Source organism: Trachinotus anak, unplaced genomic scaffold (genome assembly GCF_046630095.1).
Source record: "Trachinotus anak isolate AG129_WGS33_773 ecotype Australia unplaced genomic scaffold, CSIRO_AGI_Tana_v1 ptg000019l, whole genome shotgun sequence".
NCBI classification, from domain to species: Eukaryota; Metazoa; Chordata; class Actinopteri; order Carangiformes; family Carangidae; genus Trachinotus; species Trachinotus anak.
Window position 1 is genome coordinate 25313975 of NW_027273870.1, and position 20516 is coordinate 25334490.

The window sequence follows — 20516 nt, forward strand, 5'->3', positions numbered from 1 at the left end:
GCCGGGCTCATTGTTTTATTGGTGGCTTTAGATTTGATCAACCAAGAGAATCATTTATTTTTAGAAAGAGAGAAGGGTACTTTGGTGTTATCTGGTGGTAGAAAGCATCACACACCTCGCGCTCACCTTCACCTGCTCTTTAAGTGCCTCTGTGCACCAGACTTCCTCATCTCTCGTAGTTAGTGATGCTTCTCAGTCCCTCCTATAGGTCTTAGTTGGTGGTTCCATCTATGCTGTCTTCTTTTCTACAATGCAAAGTGACACGTCACTGCCAATTTTGGTGCTCAAACACCTGCTGTGAAATCCTCTGAACTTTAAATGCACAGTGCCACCTTTCTCAGACCCAGCCCTGATTCTGCTGCTGAAACCGAAGCTGCCACTGACGCCTAAATGGTCCTCGACAGTGGCCCCTACATATGCGAAAAGAAGCTGGCTGTTTACAGGTGAGTCATATAATTTCTCAGGAATGTATGACTGCTGCTGCCAGCCCTAACCTCTGTCACATCTCGAGCACTGCTCTCAAGGCTTCATTCATCAGTGTGAGGAGACAACTAGGAAGAAGTGAACAATATACCAAGAGAGCAAGGACAAAGAGCGATGGGGGGAAAAAAAAGAAGAAACGAGAGAAACAGCTTGATCAGTGGAGTTTAATCCAGTCTTATTTTATACATGAATGCTGGTCTGAAAAACACCAATTTTTAATTGTGTGCACTCTACCAAAAGTAGGGATCGGGTTCAATAGCATTTTATCGAATCTGATTAGGTAGTTTTGTTTGTTAGGAAATGAAGACATCTTTGTTAATAAACACATGTAGTTTTTTTAATTTCACTAAAACCTAAACCAACTAATTTACAGATTTCTCTACGTACACGACAGCAAATTTGATGTTGCTCTGCTACAGGTCACAGAAAACGGTGTAAGACCGGCTGTAGACGGAGGCCGAGCACTGACTACAAGTTGTTACTGTAACATGATGGACGATAGATAATATTTAAACAGGGACTTTCGATTCTCCCCTTTGTCGTGAACGCTGTCCTGCAAATATTGCATTTCATAGCTGTTTTGTTGACTTTGGAACATGTAAGACATTTAAGTTACTTAAGTTAAGGCGGTCCACCATGTTCAGTCATGCAGTGTTGTGCTAACTGTGTCGCTGAGTTAGAACTTGTCACCATTTTTTTTTCTTTGCAAAAAAACCGACTATCTAAGAGAGATTGCAAATTAAAGATTTAACAAGGGATTCAATGGCTGCAGAGTTTAAAGGAGCCATTTGTAAGTTTTGCTATTGCTACATAGCTAACATTAGCATTAACAGCTGCTTACTTACCACAAGTTCAGCATCAGACTTCATTCCTTTACTCACCAAGCGCTGTCTCCAGAGGTGGAAAACAACATCAATGTTAACTCTCTATCATGTCTTTTCTTATACTGAAATTAGCACGCTAACCAGCTAGCCCCAGCCCATCTCGTCACTTTCTGATCTCGAGTCTCCGTAGCCCTGAAGAAGCATTGCTCAGAGGGCAGATTGTAAACTCTTGTCTTGTAAACACAATGATGGCAGAGGCTCTTGTCAAGCGACAACCACTGACACCTGCTCCCAGCAAGAAACCACGTTTGGCAGTAGAGAAAACGTACAAATAGCCCCTTTAACAAATCTCGTAATTTACCAACTTAGAACCAGATCCAAAATGGAACCAACTATCAGAACCCGTCCCTAACCAAGAGTGCAACAATCCAGATACTTATAAATGTAAGTTTGGCATGACACGTCATCCTCAATATGCTATTAGTTCAGTGTACAAAACTTGTTTTAATTGGCATCTGCTGCTCATACGTATACCCATTATCAACATAGTTTCATCGAACCACAAGTTCTCACTGCGATATTATTTTGAAATAAGCTTATACCACATACAGTAAATAACCATTCATGCTGCGGTAATCATCGCTGAAAACCGCCGACACATTTACAGATCTTTGACTTGGTCCAAAAAACAAAGGTCACCTCTGCTCTTGGCATCATACGGTTATGGCTATCTTGGTTTTGCAAAACAAATGTGCTTTGATCCACCTGCTGACAGCTACAGGTAGAATTAAACTTGAGGGTCGTACAAAATTAAAGTCCTGCGACTCACTCTGACATGAGAAGGCATTTTTTCCGTTGTTTGGTTTAATGTATAAAACTGGTCTTCTAGTTCAGGACTTTAGTCCACAGAACTAGACAGGGATCAGACAGCAATCCTATGTCTTATGAAAGTCAGTGTTTTTCAGTAAACAACTTAATAAAGTTTGCTTTTCCTCTGAAAGAAAATGATTATAATATTTTTCGAGTTTGTACTTCAAACAATAAAAGTATAAATAATGAGACTTTTTAAAAGTAACTCTTCCTTGTACCGTTAACTCAACATTTTACAAAACCTTCCTCTGCACACTCTCAATATGAGTGTGTCTGTGTTTTCTGTGTAGTTGTGCTGTTGATCTTTTCATGCACATAAAGGGGGAGTAAATTTTTTTAAATGTTTTGTGTTTCTAATAAAATCCAAGAGCAAGACAGGTAGGGTGTATGTATGCACACACATGCCTAAAGGCTTATTTGTGTGCATATAAATAACTGTTTTCCATGGTTGACTACAGTTTTCACTATAATTACAGTGTGATTATAGTGTTCTCTTTAATCGTGTGTCACTGTGATGTTGTGTTATGTTCCTCACTTGGAAATAACCGCCTTCTTAGTAATGCTTGCTCTCCTGCTTCCTCCACCTGCTCCTCCTCCTCCTTGCCAAAGATGACCGGGGATGGTGAAGGCATCCACGCTCATGCCCATGGTTTTAGAGGGGATGGCACTAAACTGCTTCCTGTCTGAACTGTATTTGTATATGGACTCCACTTGGGTGGAGCTAATTGTCCGGGGGCCGACACCAGCCAATCGTATGAGCTCCTGGGAGTCGGGGTTCATGGTGTAAACGCCCCTGAACTGGCAGCTGGAATCCCGGAAGAGGATGAGGAAGTGGTTGGCAGGGGATTTCTCCAACTCCTGAGGTTGGTAGAAGACGGAATTAAGAGAAAGAAATGAAACAAATTATATTGGTATTCTGGATCTTCAAACAGGCAAATAACAAGTAACAGAATTCATGACAAGATTTAATTGATAGAGTGCTGCAGGAATGACTCCTAAAACCCAGAAATTAGTTAGCATTTTAGCACTTCCGGTTCCTGTGGTCGATCGTTTTTTTTAAAAGGGTTTTAGAGGTGTGTTAGAGGATTGAAATAAGGTGTGTGTTTAACTCAAGCCAAGGCATTTTCACATTTAATTCTACAACATAAAATACGGCAGTATACCCCAGTTGTGATTTCTTTTACATCTCTTAAAAAAGGCCGGTTGCTATCAAGTGGCTAAATGAGACTACAGAGGTTATCATACAAAACACAAAAACTGATCTACTCACCAGATCAGTTGGTGATTGTATTTAGGTTTCAAAATAATAAAAATGGTGTTCATATAATGCTAAACAAAACAAGTAAGTATCATGAACTTTTCTGCCGTAATCCAAAAGTAAACGAAAAAATCCCATTGGCTTTTTCTTTTCCTGAGGTTAGCATCACCCTTGAACCAGGGTGATGCTAAGCCAAAAAATACTCCATCCCTGCAGCACAGTATTTATGTAATAGATTTTAATGAAAGGGTTAATACAGAATTCAAAGATCCTCTACCTCTACCATCTTGTTTTTTTGTGTCTCGTTGACCTTTCCAGCCAGGCAGCAGCGAGAGAGAGCATTATGAATGATAAATTTGTTGGACTTGAAGCTTGGTTCTTTGAAGAGCTTTGGACCTGAAAATACAAATTATGCTTGATTATGTAAAACCATGTGCACAATTGTAAGCATTTTGGCAATACGTAGGAGTGCTCAAGAACTGAGAGATACTGTCCTGGTGTAGTCCTGTACCTGTGTATTCTGGGGCAGTTGAGGTTCCATTGGAGCCACTCTCCCAGTCCTTTTCTCCGTTCTGATTGGCCAGTCTACTTGGTGTTGCACATACTGATGGCGAATCAGGACGGCTGCTGGAGAGAGGTCAAACAATGAGCCAACAAGCCATAGCAGAACAATATACCTGGATTATAGATAAGAGAGCCCTCCACAGTGGGTGATGATCTGACATCCATCCAGGAAGACAGTTTAATTGTTATGTATGTTTATGACACTGAAACAAAAGAGGTCTTTGTTGTGTTAATAGTTACAAACAAAAGACCCTGGTATAAAAGGATTTGGATAAATGACAGAACTCTGACTCTAATCCTGAAAAAATAAGACCTGAATCACAAAGAAGGACCTTCTTGCGACAGTATCATCCAGAACTAGCCAGAACTAGCAGTTAGAGCTAATTAGCATATTAACATGCATGTTTTCAGTGTCTGGATGTTAGCATACTTAAGTTTACCATTTAATTTACGTTATCAAATAATATTAGCATTAGCTAGTTAACATTAGCATTTTCCTCTAACTTCAGCTAATGTTAGCACGTTTAGATCCAGCATGTAACATAATTTTTGGATGTTAGCATTAATCTCAGCAGTACTTTGGTCTTTTACTCTATTGGCTGATCGCCACAGTCATCTGAATGTGTGCTTGCAGAAACATGAATTTCTGTTCCAGCCATCTCTTGAGGCATGATACCATTGTGGCTAAAACCTGTGTCAACGAGAGGCATACAAATGACATATGGAGCGGTGTACCTGTGAGGTTTCTTAGTGGAGTCACTACCACAGTTTCCTGGCTCATCTGTTGCTGCCAGGTTGAGGGAGGAGTGAGAGTAAACTTTGGTCAACTTAGAGCCTAGAGAAACATGAAGACATGAAAACAGTTTAGTGAATTAAATCAACTACAGACACTCTACTTGATGATATGTTAACTTTTTCACTTTTGACCAGTTCTCACCAGTTGTTCCCTTGGCTGGACTCAGAGACAGCTGTGTTTCCTCCCTGGTCATGCTGCGAGGCCGAGAGCGCGTTTTCTTGGCCGAAGACCGTCCTGGAGTGGATGTTTTCTGCCGCAGCACTTTGTCCAGGTCATCCATGATCCTGAGCTGTTGCCGCCGTGCATACTCCCCTCGTGTGAAATCCCCCCGACGGGCTGGGGTAGCAGGAGGTGTGGGTGATGGGGAGGTGGTGCCTGCAGGAGGTGTATTGGAGGGAGATGCTGCTCTCTTCTCTGAAGATGCAAGTCTGAGAACAGGAGAAAAATGGTTATTGTGACATAGGTGCAGGAGTGTATTTGGAGTCTATAAGATGACGAATTAAAACAGTGCAAACTTGGGCTCAAGATGCATGTGGGTGTGTTTTACCTGTTTTCCCTGTCTTGTTCATGCCACTGTCTCCTCCGCTTCAGCTCCTCCGTTCTCTTCTGCTGTCTCTCCAACAGGAGTGCTCTACGCTGGGCCATCTCCCCCTCACTATGTACCTCTTCCTACAACCACACAAGCACACAGTCATATACGCAACTGTCCTGGCAGGTTTCATGTGCAAACAAACTCCTATTTCCCCTTTTCAAGCACTCACCTTAAAGAAGAATCCTATTCCTCCTCTGGTTTCCAGCTCATTCAGTTCTCCACTTGCTTCCAAAGTTTCTGTCTGACCTGTGTGTTCTTTGGGTTCAGTTTGTTGTTCTGGCAAATCCGTGGCTTCTGTAGCCAGTCTCAGCTGCTCTAAAGGATCGAAGGGTTCTGTGGCGAGTCCTCTTGCAGGCTCCGCAGCAGATTCTGTGTGATCACTCATAGAATCAGAGGAAAACTCATGCCCTTCATCGGTTGGTTCATCACTGCCTCCTTCTGGACCTCCATGAGATGATAGTGACACCTCAATCAGGCTGCAGCATTTCTCTGCAGCTCCACCTCTTGCTCCTTCACCTAATGCACTGTATGCTGCAGAAAGGGACAAAGTCTCGCTCTCAAATGAGCACTCTGAAGGAGCACCAGAGCTGCTGCCACCAGCAGCCCTAGGACGATCTTGTCTGGGCTGTGACAAGACCGGCAGCCCTCCAACAGCCTCGATGTCCTCTTGCTCCAGCTCCAGGCTGAACTGGGTAGGTGTCTCGCTAGAGCCTGTTTCTGACATGCTCTCATCAGGCTGCTGCTGCTGGGTAGGCTGAGGAGATTCCTGAGGAGTCCGGGGACCACCAATACGGAAGGAAGAGGATGTCTGAACCTGACACTTGCTGGGGGACACACGGCGTAAGTGGGGGAGCGTGTCCACAGTCTGGGTTGGTGTCAGGACCCGATTGAGAGGAGGGAACTTGAGTTCGGAAGGCCGTGGGTGGGGGCGCTGATTTTGGGGCCGTGGGTGATGTTTGGGGCTGCGAGGTGTGGAGGAGGAGTGAATCTTAGTGCGAGGAGCAGGGCAGGAGGAAGAGATGACAGTTTTTGGAGAGGAGGACAAGGAAAGACCGTGGGAACGCCGTGACGGAGAGGAGGCAGAGGGGAGTTTGGAACTGGCAGGGATCACCCAAGCTTTACCGTTGCTCTTGGTAGGAGTCTTTGTCGGGGTTCTTGGAGGTGTCTTTGTTGGTGTGTGGGGAGGGGTTTTAGGTGGTGTTTTGATGTTACTTCTAGGTGTTGATTTTGGAGTGGTTTTTCTGGGTCTTTGGTTGTTCATGAGCTGCTGTTGCTGTTCTGTAAGTTTCTGCATGTCTTTCTGTAGTGACTGCAGGGCTTCACTCAGTTTCTGCACGACTTCATTATATTCCACAAAGACACCTTCACCTGCTTTCTCTTTCTCTGCCCCTTTCTCACTTTCAATAGAGAATGTGACCTGCTTCTCTAACCGAGGAGGATTGGAAACGGATAGCTTCTCTGTCTCCTTATCTTCGTCTTTTTCTTTTTCCTTTTCTTTCGCTTCCTTCTCTTCCTCCTGTTTCAGTTGCTCCTCCATTCGGGTGAGGCGCTCCTCCAGGGTGAGATTATCCTCCCCTGCTCCCTCCCCTCCTCCCTCTCCTTGCTCTCTTTTCAGTTGAAGGAAAGCTGTTTTTCCAAGCCTCTGTCTGTGTTTAGCAAAAATGGCTTCAATGCGTCTTTTTTGGGCTTCAATGCTTTTGCGTTTTTCCTCCAGACGAGCTCCCAACTCCCAGGCCTCAGAGCCTGGTTCAGGGCCTCTGGGACCTGGGCTGTCTTGGCGGCCAGGTACCCCTGCTGGAGTTGAGGGTGTATGTGGAGTTCCTGGGGTTGTTGGGGTTTGAGCAGAGGCTGACTCCTCTCCAGGAGCAGCGGGATGTCTTCTTCTGCTGTCTCGTCGCTCAGCAAAGCTTGTCATTCGTGGACTATTGCTGGTGCTATGGTTTCCCTGACGACCATTACTGGGTCGAATATTACCGGGGGCATTTCTTGGGGTATCATCCGATAGTTCAGAGGAATCAACACTGCCATCTCGTAGAACAGAGTCATCGTCACGTGATATGTCAGAGCTCCGTCCTGATCTCTCCCTCCTCTCTCCCTTTCCTTGCTTTTCGGTATCACCCACTTCTCCTCCAACAGGCCGGTACAGGACTCCAGAGCGACAGGGAGCGGAGCTACTGAGTTGGGGATTATCTTCCTCAGGGGAGTGCAGGAAGAAACCAGCAGGGGCTCCTTCAGGACGTAATCTGGGCTCGGGCCTTCCTCCCAGTACTCCTTTTCCACCTTTCTCAGGCGTCCTTCCCTTCTTCCAATCTTTGCTGTTTGGAGTATGAACCACCTGTAGTGCCTCCTCGATAGTTGGCAGCTCTCCTAGCGGTGCTGTGTGTGTGTAAGGGCCCCAGGAAGACCGCTGCGATGGGGCTGAAGCGCTGACCAGGTGGCTGAGGTCCTCGGGAGGGCTATACGGGACACGAGTCATTCCTGCTGAAGTCACCGGTGAGGTCATTGCAGGAATGCCGGTGGTTAGGCTGTCAGTGCTGACAGAGCGAAAGACAGAATCTATTGGGTTTCCCATGACAATGTCAACATCACTGTCCAGCCCAAATGGGATGCTGAAAGTCACTGCTGACAGAGGACGACTGCAGATGATGATGGAAGGATGGACCAATGGATGGGTTGTGCCAGACAATATGGAAAAGCAGAGACCACAGAAGCCAAAGAAAGAAAGAAGATTAAAAAATTAAGATAAAATATGAATGCAACACAACATTTACTATAGAAATCACACAAAGCTTTTAAATGTTTCTACCTGATTTGTTTCTTTGTCCAACTTTTGTTTTCTGAAAAGACAGATAAAAAAAAAATAGGAATAAATGAATCTATGAAAGTTATTTCATTTCAAAGAAACACATTCCTGTGCTCTGTATTTCCTACCTGGTGACACTGGAGAGGAGATGGGCACAAAGGGTTGTTTGAAGATAAAGGAAGGGGAACCACTAAAACAGGACAACACAGTAAAATGCTGTTCATTCACAACTTTTTTAAAATCAAAACAAACTAAAATCTTTCACAACTGTGTGTTACATCTTTAATTCAAAGTTCAAAACTTTCAGGGTCTATGTCACATTTTTCCTATTTCTTAGTTTGATCAGGCCCTACTTTATTGTTTTTGTAAGGTTTTTTTTTTAACTAAATAAATGCTGCAGTAATTCATGTTCAGGGTATTTGGTTAACAGACTCATTAACATTGTCTAAAAAAATAATCCAGGTACAATGCATAACATAGTATACAATTGAAAACTTAAAAATATGGTGTCTCCACTGCTTCACAGCGTTATCAGTCTTTAAAACTTTATGTCTAAATTCATAACAAAAAATGGCCATTTCTTTTAATTTAGATAAAAAGAAGATGGGTGGTTGCTCAAGGATTAAAACAGACTTTTAAAACAGATTTATTTTTTAAAATGCAAGACCAAGACCTGGTTTTCACAGGATGCTTCCAATACCTGTTGCTGTTCCCAGTGACAGGACTTGTGCAGTCCAGTAACCCTGAGACATCTGAAAGACACAGAAGCACTGCAGTTTCAGAGGCTGATGTTTAGTTATCAAACACTTTTACAGCCACTGCATCAATATCAGGGGTCACAGACCTGTGAGGTCGATGGTTTGTATGGGCTGGACAAATTCAGGCTTCTTGACCTCAAACCACTCCAGCAATTCTGCTATGAAGCTCATGATGTTCAGCTGAGGGGAAAAAAAGCACATTAGGTAACCAAGAGGACGACACATTCAAACATGAGGTTAGATTTCAGAGGCGGAATCAGCAGAGTGTCATGATGACTTTGTTTTAGAGGGACAGCAACAACCCACAGTCTGGTAATGCAGCTGAGCACACAACAGAGCAACAACAGCACAAAGAACAAATAGACATTGTGCAGATATTAGACCGTTAACAGCAGCTGTGTGCTTGTCTGTAACTCCCTGTTCACGCTTCTGATACAGCAGATTTTTGTTGTATTGATGGTCCTATAGTTAAATGCCAAAAAACCCAATTTCCTTTTTCAGCTTTTTATCTTAAGTGATTGCGTCTTACATGAATACACTGTCTGCTTTAGGTAAAATGATACTGGTTATCATTTGTGTTTCTGGCTGTGCTTTTTCCACTGGTTCAAAGCGGGACTTTGTTGAAAAAAGCTGAAATCCATTATTCCCACATAATAGCATAAAAAATATAGGAACCAGAGTCTGAAGGAAGTTTTTGGGTTGTAGGGAGACACTCCCCTCAGTGAAATCTGATCAAACCACACCCACACAGTCTTGATGGAGCAGAATCAATTGTTAAACTCTAAGGGTTTTTTTTTCTAACTTTAACTTCGATTGTTGCTTATTTAGAGACAAATGTTTAATCCTAAAGAGAAATAGTAAAAATTTGAAACCAAAATTTCAGGTGCTGTAACTACAGTGAAAATGTAGGAGGTGATAATGCTTACATGGAGAACGGGTGGAGCGTAGAGCAGGTCCTCCACAGCGAGGGGGCAGCAGCTCTGTAAACTGCTCTCACAAAACTCTTTGATCAGCTGCAGGTTGTAGAGACTGTCAGCCACTGACATGGTGTCCTTCAGACACACATCTGGAGGTGACGAGACAGGAACACATGGACATTAATATGCGGTGTGTAATGTGTGTGTATGTACGCACAAGTCTGTTAGCAAGTGGCCGTGGTATATATTTTCTTCAACTCCAATACTATTATATTATATAGGTGCTTTTTAAACATGTTTTTGGGAATGCTAACATATAAAGGAAAGAAATACTTTCCTATAATAATGTAACATACCACATTAATTAGAAATCTTTTTTTACATGATGCACCCATCATTTAAGCTGATGTTAGCATACATCAGCCAAATATTAATATTTCAGCATCTAACGTGAATGTGTATGCATGTTCATGTGTGTACCCTCTAGAGGCAGCAAGCTGGGGCAGTAGTAGTGCAACACAGCAGCAATAGCACAGCCATTAGACAGATCTTTGACCGCAGAGACCAGAGGGAACGTAGGAGTCAGCTTAGACTGCACTTTGTCCTTCCTATAGCGGATCTAGGGAGGAAAGAGAGGGGAGGGGGAGGGTGAGAGAGAGGAGAGGGTAAAAAGAGGAAGAGTTGTGCAAAGACAAGTAGGAAACAGAAACAGCAAATGGGCAAGTGAGGGAAAATTACAGATATGAAAATAGAGGTTCACGTTATGTTTTTAAGAGTTAGAGCAGTGACAAAAGAAATGTGAAACCAGCCGGGATTGTCCTTCTTTCAGACAATAAATAAAACCATTGACTCAAACTGTGCAGCCAACCAAACTCCAGGAAAATTGCAAAGAGGAGAAAAACCCACAGAAACAAAGCGCAAGACCAGTGATGCCTCTATTAAGAAACATTTGCACACATACACACACACACCAACCAGAAGGTGCAGTGCAAAGGTTTAAAAAAAAAAAAAAGGCAATACAAAAAAAAAAACTGAACAAAAACTATGGGAAGAAAATGTCAGTGATTATTGGTGAAAATGAGGACGTGTCTCCTCCGGTGTCCATGCAGCAGAAACAGGCACTGACAACACTGTGAGCCTTCACTTCTGATCAGGTAAAAACTACATAATCAGATTAAAAAAAGTGAATTTCACAGCTCAGATGCTGTATTGCTCTGGTAAGTGTGCACATGAGATAAAATACACCCAAAAACGAAAGGAACGGTGCATGTCTGAGTGCATCAGCTGCAACAGGTGCTAAATGATGTTGCGCAGCCTTGTTGTAGGAGTACAAAGATGAAAAGTTCAACACACAGTCTGGTTACGCCTCCTACAACACGGCTCTGTAACACACACTTTAAAGAAAAGTAGTAAAACATAAATAAATGTGGATAAACGGTGTTAAAAGCTGATGAGTTTGAACTGATCCATCCAACCGCGGGGTTGGAGTGGAGATTAGTTTGCAGTCAGTCGGTCATTGGTCGAAAGCATGGGAGAGGTGTGGCGATCGGTCAGTCTGTGAGTCAGTCGTAGTGCGTTGCTACGGGAGATGTGGAGGATGAGGGCGAGATAAGAGCGAGGTGTTATACGTTACCACTGGCGGCTTATTCCCCGACTCCTTCAAACAAAAAGCGATAGCATGCTGGATGGGGATGGCAGAGAGAGGGAAACAAGCATAAATGACCAGGGGGCCGATCACCATGGGAACCGCCACACCATAAAGTCACATGGAGCTGCTCAGGGAGAGAGGAGTGACAGGGGAGGAGGAGAGGAAGGGGGCAAACAAGGGGGGCGCAGAGGTAGTTTAATAACCAGCGGGGAAGTAATTTCACCTCCCTCCCTCCTCTCCTACATCTCCTTCTCCCCCCTCCGCTCTGATCATCTGGGCAGTTTGAGATGAAACTGATGACTGAATGTAACAAAGTCAGAAACACCCTCAAGGTCCAAAACATCATCAGTTGATAAACATAATCATCATTTACAGGACATTTCAGTGGCATATGATTAGTCAGTTGAAAAGGAACTTTCCATAACGGGACAGATAAGAGGTACGTGTGGCATTTCCAGCAGGCACAGTAATGTCAGCCAGAGCAGATGGACAGACTCAGAGAGAAAGAGAGACAGGAGAAGAGTACACTTACGGGGACTAGTTTCCAGTACCAACGGGTGGATTGACACTGCCAGAGAGCAAGGCACGACAGAGACAAACCAGAGGGAGAAAACAGAGAAGCAGAGCAAGGTCGATGTTAGAAGCTGCAGCAACACAGCAATGAGAGACAGTTGCTTTATGGTAAGTCACCACACGAGTGAGTGAGTGAGTGAGTGAGTGTGTGAGTGTGTGAGTGAGTGAGTGAGTGTGTGAGTGTGTGAGTGAGTGAGTGTGTGAGTGAGTGAGTGAGTGAGTGAGTGAGTGTGTGAGTGAGTGAGTGAGTGAGTGTGTGAGTGAGTGTTGTGGGAATATTTTTAATCCAATAATCATGTCAGAGTGTTCTGCTTGTTTTATAAAGAGGTCAGTAAATCATTTTCAATGACTGTACAGAACAGAGCTCTGCCTACGTTATCAGGATCGATAGTGGGTCACCTTTAAGGACATGTACAGTGAGTGATGTTCTGTGTTTTATAACTACCACTGCAAAGAGGAAGTCACCGTTGTAAATCAGCCAAGATGAGAAACTCCCACACTTCAGAAACAGTGGTGTCTATGTACAACAGTTTCATGATAAGAGGACACACAGACAGTGTGAACTGAGAAGATTGTGTTTTAATTTAGTCTGAAAGTCACGTGGTGGAGGATCTGAACTCACAGTGTGTGTGTGTGTGTGTGTGTGTGTGTGTGTGTGTGTATTGCAGGTATTTTTACCGTTTCCGCAAGAGGCTGCAGGTCTGTACACGTCTGCGACTTGACGGGCTCCTCTTCTTCTGTGCTTTCTCTTAACTTCTGGTTCAGCTGTGGGCACAGGACAAACTCTGTTTAAGGACAGGTTCCCCACCGTCCCTATTGTTGTATTTCATTAAAATACAAAAAATTAAAAAGACTTCATCCACAGGAAATGCTCCATGAAAAAAAGGCCAACTGCTGTTGACACCATCGTCTTCAAAATAAAATAACTGCACACAGGACATTGAATCGTATTAAGAGCCAAAAAATTTGAATTTGAGACGTAAAAAAGGAGACAAAACAATAAAACAAATAAAAAATAATAAAATTAAATACATAAATAAAACATTAACAAATAAGAGCTTTTCATAACTGCCACATACAAATACTGTGTCCACTATAGTTTTCACTGATGAAAATATTGCTTCTTATAGCACCACTTCACCAAACTTCATTAAGACCAGTTTTTTAAAAAGATCTCAGTCTGTCAGACATGTCTGTGTCTGAGCTGCAGGAGAGTGGTTGTCAGTGAGGTTATATTTTGCATGATTACTGTAATGGTAAACAATATCTTATTAAGGTTTGAATAGAAAAAACGTGAATCTGTTCTTAAAGCAACTACATATATTCACGAATAAGCAAGGAAACGACGTGATCTCACCCTGTTGACCCAGAAGAGCAGAGCGTTTTCCCATGGAGACCCGACGCCCATCTGCTCCGCCTCCACCGCCATCTTCACCCGGCCCACTGTTTCTTTAGCAGCCAGTGACATCAGAGCGTCCATCAGTGCAAGGTGGGACTTCTGCACCAACCAGGAACAAGAGAGACAGTTTAACCACCTGAGATGGAGAGTGCACTCAGAAAAGTACTACACTTTTCTACTTTTACTCCAGCACATTTTAGACAAAACACTGTACTTTTTACTAAATTACATTCATTTGGCAGCTGTGAAGTCGAAGGTCCTGCTTTACAGGTAAACATGGATGGACTACTGAACAGGTCTATCGGGCCCCAGAGGCCACGGGGGAATCTCTGTATGAATATTTCTTGTTTGAAAGTCAAAAACACACAAAATGACCACAAAGAAATACAAATAACCACAAATGACACGCCCTTTGTTTCTTTTAGTCTCCTGTATATGAGGGCTGGAGGTCTCGTACTTGAGCCTATTTTCCCATAATCCATTGATACAGGTGAGGATTTTACCCTCAACGTGAAATAAGATCTTGAAAAATTACTAATGCTGTGTTTATTTTCTTCCTTTCTTATTTCTTCCTTTTCTTTTTTCATTTCCAGCCCTTTTCAATTTGTTCTTTCTCTCTTTCCTTCCTTATATCCTTATTCGCTTCCCTTTGTCCTTTCTTCTTTCTCCATTCCCTACTTTACTTCTGTAGTTCCTTCTGTCACTCCATCTTTCTTTTCTTCCTTCCTTCAACTGATCAAAATGAATCAAAGTCCCATTATCTGGTGATACAAGGTTTTCACACACACACACACACACACACACACACACATACTGTTTTGATGGGGACGTTGCTGAGATCCTCCTCGGTGACGTCTACATCCTGGACCTTTGGAGCGAAACCTTTCTTAATGAGGAACTGCAGCAGGGCGGAGTTGTCGGTCGGGGAGCCCTGCGACACTGGCAGTGAGACCCCGTGTGCCTGGGCCAGCAGGGCCTGAGCTCGGCAGTAGATCTCCGGGGAGAGAAGCAGCTTGGAGACGGCCGGCTTGAGGTGCTCCTGTTCATACTGGTCCTTGTAAAACGGCTCCCGCAACTCCACAGGAACATTTTCTGTGGAGAGAGATGATGATGACACGGTGAGATTTTTTTTTACTAAATTATGTACAGACATTCATGGTTCCCAGAGGATGGATCCTAAAGATTTTGCTGATCCGCTGAATTTTCCTCTAGTGACACAATGAGGTTGAAATGTTGTGATTTTAGTGAAATGTCTTGGCAGCTTTTAGATGGACTGCAATGCAATTTGTTTCACATATCCATGATCCTCAGGGGATGAATCCTAATACCTTTGGTGATCCTTTGGCTTTTCCTCTAATCTACATGTCGTGCAAAGATTCAGGTTCCCACAAGATGAATCACACTGACTTTTCCTCTAGCACAATCATGTAGTTCACATTTATGGTCTTAATGGTTTTGCCATGAAATGTGGACCAGATATTGAGGATGATTTGTATTAAATATGGTGATCCTGTGACGATGGTCATAATTTCACTTTTTCACTTTCTCCAATACCTGCAACACTAATGACATTCCCATCAGCCTCAGTTGTACTGTATGTTTAATGCAAAATTATCAAATGTTAACATTAATGTAAAATGGTGATCAAGTGAAAGGTTACACCTGCTTAGCAACAGCATGTTAGCATTATTATTGCATGCTGAAGCAAGGAAGTAAGAGCTGCAAGCACGGCTGTAGTGTCTTACTGATGTTGACGTATAGAAGCAAAGAAACAACCATGCATACTGACTCAGGAGAGCTGAATTAATATTTCAGTGGATGGATATGGTGCAGGTTGAAAGAGTCGAATCAATCATTATCTATAAGCAGAGATTTTTGAGTGAGGAAACTCACTCGTCTACCAGAGGACATTGTCTGAGCTGCATGTGAGCAGAGGCAGAAGCATGAAGCAGTTTATGGTGCAGATATAAGGTATTTCTTGCCTTGCTGCAGATAAACTGTAAGAGAAAAAAATGAGTCACCCTCCCTGCATTGGAAAGATAGTGGCATTTACTTTAACTCAAATGCATAGAACTGCTTCGTCAAGTCATTGTCCCATGCGGAAAAAGGTTAGAGGTCACGCAGACTGCTGCAGAGAGACTGCAGTTCCACTGTATTGTCTGTTCTGGCAGAGAAAGCTAAAAAACTACTGGATAAAAAGTGAAGAGGTTCCCCCACAGCGGAAATTAGGCGACAGTCAGTGACAGCGGGGGGGCTGCAGGAGAGGATAATGTCATCATCTGCATGAACAGCTCAGCTCAACGAGGCTACCCAGACAAGAGTGTGGGAGTGCATGTCAAGTAATCTATGATGTGCAAGAAGCTCAGACCACCATGAGTGGGTCATTTCATAGACACACACACACACAGGATACACAGAAACACACACTTTCCTGACTGACCCACATTCCAACTCTGCAGCTTCAGGGTGGCTGCACGACGAGTCAGGATAATCCTGAAGATTGAAGTGGACTTCTTAAAGGGAATATCAGAGTCTACGTCTCTTCCATTTACTCTTTCAGTCAATCTTCTTCTTTTCCTTTAAGCTTTTCCCATTTCTTTTCCACTCCTTTACTACTTCATCTGTCCATCCACATCTAACTATGGCTCATAATGAGGGCTACAACTCCTCTTTTTTTCCCTTCTCTGTGTAACCTACTGTTGTAAGGCTTTTATGTGAAACTGTTACTCCCCTCTTCCCATCCTCTGCTCCCTTTCTCTCTGTGACTGAGGAGAAGAGAAGAGAAGAGAAATTATCTATCTGTGTCACTACATAAACAACAATTTGAACACTGCAAACACCACACCACACTCCCACTGCAGTGTGAGACACACTCTTTGGGGTTAAACCATCGCCTTTCACACGCTGCAGCACCGGGAGGAAGTAGGACTGTCGTCACTATGGGAACGGTGGAAATGGAAGGCAGCCATTCTGTCCCGATCACAGGAGAGGCAATGAGACTGGACTGCAGAGTAGGACTGAGCTAACCCACTTAACATAATACTAATTTAATCTGGGAGAAACAGAAACAGGCCTGTGGAGCTGAACCAGCACAACAGTGTTATTACCTTGTATAGATTTTAGGTGTGTAGTGCTAGAAATCCCCATGTAACACATAAACATTACTGACAAGATAATATAATGATGCTCATTCAAATCTCACTGCCACAATGTTCTAACATACAAACACATGTTTAGGGCTGCAACTAATGCTTTCATTATGGATTTATCTGCTAATTACTTTCTCCCTAAGACAAATTTAATGTTTTGTTAATGAGTCACAAAACAGTGATACTGTCTGTTATAATTTTCCAGAGCCCAATCTGGAGTCTTCATATTCCTTGTTTTATCCGTCCATCTGTCCAAAACCCAAAGATATTGATTTTAGTTTCATATGTGCGGGATATAAAAGCGGGAAGCCCTCATCTTTCAGAAGTGGAAATCAGAGACTGTCTGACATTTCTGACTGAAACGATTTCTGGAATCTTATCAGTAGATTATCAATAGTTGCTGTTCAGTTTTCTGTCATTTTTTTTCTAAATTACATATTTATTTTTAAGAAGTTTTATTTTCATATTCAGGGTATATTTATTACTGTCATTTTTCAAGTAGTACATGGTCCTATTACTCTCTTCATACTTTATCTAATTAATTACAAATCTGTCTTTTATGTAAAGCCTCCGGATTCATTATTTCTCTCTATGTTTATAGGTGACTGGGAAAAATCTAACATGTGGTCCAAAACAACTACAAGAGACCAGGAAGAAATGCCACTGATAAAGTCATGCTTTGTGGAGGACATCCTTTGGCCGTGTCAGATATAATAAATCTTAACAGCACCAGGACTGTGTGTCTTGAATGAATCCCATGTGTGGCTTTATTAGTGCTATTTTCTTCCGGGCTTTCATTAAAATTCTATGAGGCACCCACTGGGCATTTTCAACAGCTGACAGACAACAATGAAGTCTCCCTGCTGGGAGGTTTTCAGCTCATCTCTCCTCCTGTCCCACTGACTCGAAGACTAGACGCAAATATAACGTGAAATTCTGTCTGAAGCTATTACTACAGTGAAAAAGACACAGATTATTACATAACGGACAAGTGTGTACGTTTGCTGTTGTAGTTTTAGTCCACAGTGTGACACATTGTGTTAGTCAGCAGAGCCTGAACACACACACAGACCTGATGTTTGACCGGAGCATCCATTTGTACCCAGTGACAGAAATGGCACTGAATATCAACCACGATTTTGGTAATGAACTTATCATTTAGGACAAATCAAATATCCTCAGATCCCTGCATCTCAAACAGGATTTGGTAAATAAATAAATTTGAGTTTTGAACTGTCAGTTGGACAAAATGAGCATTGTGACGCCTCCACCTTGGGCTCTTGGAACCTGTCTTTGTTACATTTGATGTATTATAGATGATTATGAAAGACAGATCAATGATGAAAATGATCATTGATTGCAGCCCCAGCAAGGAGCACCTTTGCAGGATGATGTCATCCAATACAATACAACCACAAACTGTAGAAAGGCCACAGAGAAGAGTGTGTGTCTCTGGCACGATGTCAACAAAAGCACAACATGATTAGCGTCATAAACGTGTTATTATTATCAGTATTATGATCAGTATTATTAGTATTAGTGTTATTATCAGTATTATCAGTGAGATTAAATTGATTTGCATTGACTTGTGCAGGTGCTGCTGTTCCTGTCTCCATCCTGTCCTTTACTACACCCACTTTGACCAGTGGAGAAAAAATATGCTTGTGTGTCTCTGGCAGATGAGAAATAATCTCTAAAATATTCTAATGAATTTAACGCATTAGCACCAGAAACACTCCATTGTCTTATAAAACCCACTGTCACCTCCACCATGCTGCCACGCACTATGGCCCAACGTGCGTGCGTAACACTGACACAAATATTATGCGGTCCTGACCCATTTACCGCCAGCCCACACTAACAGCCCACATATTCTTTGCAATCCCTTTTTTTTTTTTTTTTTTTTTAAATCTTAAGCCAATGAACCCGAGTTGCAGCCTGTCCGGTTACATTTGGCCAGGTGAAGCCCTCCGCAGGCCTGATGTGGCGGCTCTGACAAAAGGCTTTGTTGCACCGCAGCGATGACAGCCTCCAGCTCCGTCCTGCGTCAGGCGCCGCCGAGGAGATTCCTCCTGACGAGCCTCATATTCATGCCAATGATCCTCCTCGGTTATCATGGTTAACCTACACGCTGTGGCAAAGGCTGCGCAGCCTGGGAGGATCGGGCGGTGGGGGCACCGGGGCAGCGGTTGATAAGGATGGATGCTGAGCGGCCGGATGCTGGAGGCTTTCCCATAGGCGCCAAATAAAACGAGAAGCGTGTCACTCCGAGCTCCATATATAGCCGGATAAATTATTAAGCGCCCCACCCAAAACAGCGCGTCTCAGCGATGTGAGCAGACTGGAGTCTACCTGCAGAGCCGTACGATTTCGACAGCAGCCACCGGACGCTGGCGCAGATCTTGGCCCGGTTGAAGTCGTACTGGTCCAGCGGTTTGATCTCCGGCACCGAGAAGGTCTTCTTCATCGCGCTGGGAGAGTCCACCATGGCCGCGCTGTGCCCCACGGAGGACAGGGAGGCAGCAGCAGCAGCAGCAGCAGCAGCAGCACCGGGAAAATGTGAGGAGGAGGGATGATGGAGGAGGAGGAGGTGGAGGTGGAGGAGGAGGAGGAGGAGGACAGATGGAGGAGGACCCTGTGATGCAGACGTAGACTGGAACAAATGAATGATGACAAGAACACAAGAAGTTTAACAGGAAGGGTGCATTTACAACAAAAATGGTCTATTATTAGTATACGAATTAAAAATCTGTTATATGGAGAATAAAATACCTAATTTATGCCATGAACCGGCTCCACGCCCCCATGTACGTCACAAGTCGGCCAATGGATTTCACAGAAAATGTTTTTTCTCATCCTTCATGTTCTGGATTCAAAGCAACAGCAATAACAGGTCCAGCGTGGGTGTGTCACCTCCTTCGGTTTAATGTCAAATCTGAGGAATAAATAACAGCCTCTCAGTTTGTTTGTTTTTTTGACAGACTGGGGGGAAAAAATCAGTCAGTCAGTGTCCGCCTTCCTCCAGGTGGAGGTGCCCTTGAGCAAGGCACCGACTTCACCCCATCAGCTGACTCAGGGAAGCGGGCAGTGGAAACAACAGAAGCTGCTCAGTCTCCAGCCACAGATCCTACAACCTGCTTGAATTCAGTGGATTCAGTCCACTACAAAGTCTTTACTGGATTAATTAAACCCCTGTTTATTACAACAGGCTGTTTCTAAAGTGTCTCTGAGTAAACTTATGGAGCCCCTGTCAAGCCTGTGCGGAAGTGTAATGCATTCACTTCAGAAAAATCCTCTGTTTTTCTGAATTAACGAAACCATATCTCAGAATTCTGAGGTATTAATGTGATTGATTCAGATTTTTTTCTCTCAAGTGACTGTATCACGCTTCATAGTAGCCTATAGTATCTCATAAATGCAAAATAAACTTAACCTATGAGAGGATATTTGATTATTTCAGCTCCTTTTTTATGTATATGGAATTTTCTATGGAGCAGGTCACAAATCTAATGACTAATATGGACAATTTTAAAGTATGTTCTACTTTGTACTCCGACTAAAACATTTGAAGGGAGCCACTGGCTTGAAACCAAACCAGTCTGAAATAATGATCACTGGCTGAATGGTTCTCCTGTTGAAGGACCGGTTTACATTTTTTTTCCAAGTGTGTCTTGAACACAAACAAGTTTTGCTCAGCTTCAGTCATCTGAACTAACATAAACATAACACAAATACCTGTAGATAGCAGCACTATTGTCAAATTGCAGAGTGAGTGAGTGAGTGAGTGAGTGACCGACCTTCTACCTCAGTGAGGTCCATAGTTATTCAGGCTCAGGCAGACTGTCACACTGGACTTCTGATAAGATACTGTCACTTAGTTCT

The 20516-nt window shown here is 43.2% G+C and overlaps 1 protein-coding gene across 3 annotated transcripts; it reads right to left on the reverse strand.

Annotated features, from left to right (window-relative positions):
* Nucleotide 1: 1 nt before the first annotated feature.
* LOC139635899 (calmodulin-regulated spectrin-associated protein 3-like) lies at nucleotides 2–19264 on the reverse strand. Of its 3 annotated transcripts, XM_071503452.1 has the most exons (20): nucleotides 18987–19264; nucleotides 14300–14577; nucleotides 13444–13584; nucleotides 12765–12851; nucleotides 12046–12081; nucleotides 11499–11546; nucleotides 10346–10484; nucleotides 9875–10014; nucleotides 9035–9128; nucleotides 8891–8942; nucleotides 8319–8380; nucleotides 8194–8224; nucleotides 5557–8023; nucleotides 5343–5464; nucleotides 4937–5223; nucleotides 4735–4834; nucleotides 3947–4062; nucleotides 3713–3831; nucleotides 2713–3035; nucleotides 2–245 (listed from the first exon to the last, which is right to left on the reverse strand). In XM_071503452.1, the coding sequence occupies exons 1-20, from the start codon at nucleotides 19120–19122 to the stop codon at nucleotides 212–214; spliced, it is 4812 nt and encodes a 1603-aa protein (XP_071359553.1). In that variant the 5' UTR covers nucleotides 19123–19264; the 3' UTR covers nucleotides 2–211. The 3 variants fall into 3 exon arrangements, with proteins under 3 accessions (XP_071359553.1, XP_071359555.1, XP_071359554.1); XM_071503453.1 differs by lacking the exon at nucleotides 2–245 and having other exon boundaries at nucleotides 628–3035; nucleotides 18987–19263; XM_071503454.1 differs by lacking the exons at nucleotides 11499–11546; nucleotides 12046–12081.
* Nucleotides 19265–20516: the final 1252 nt, after the last annotated feature.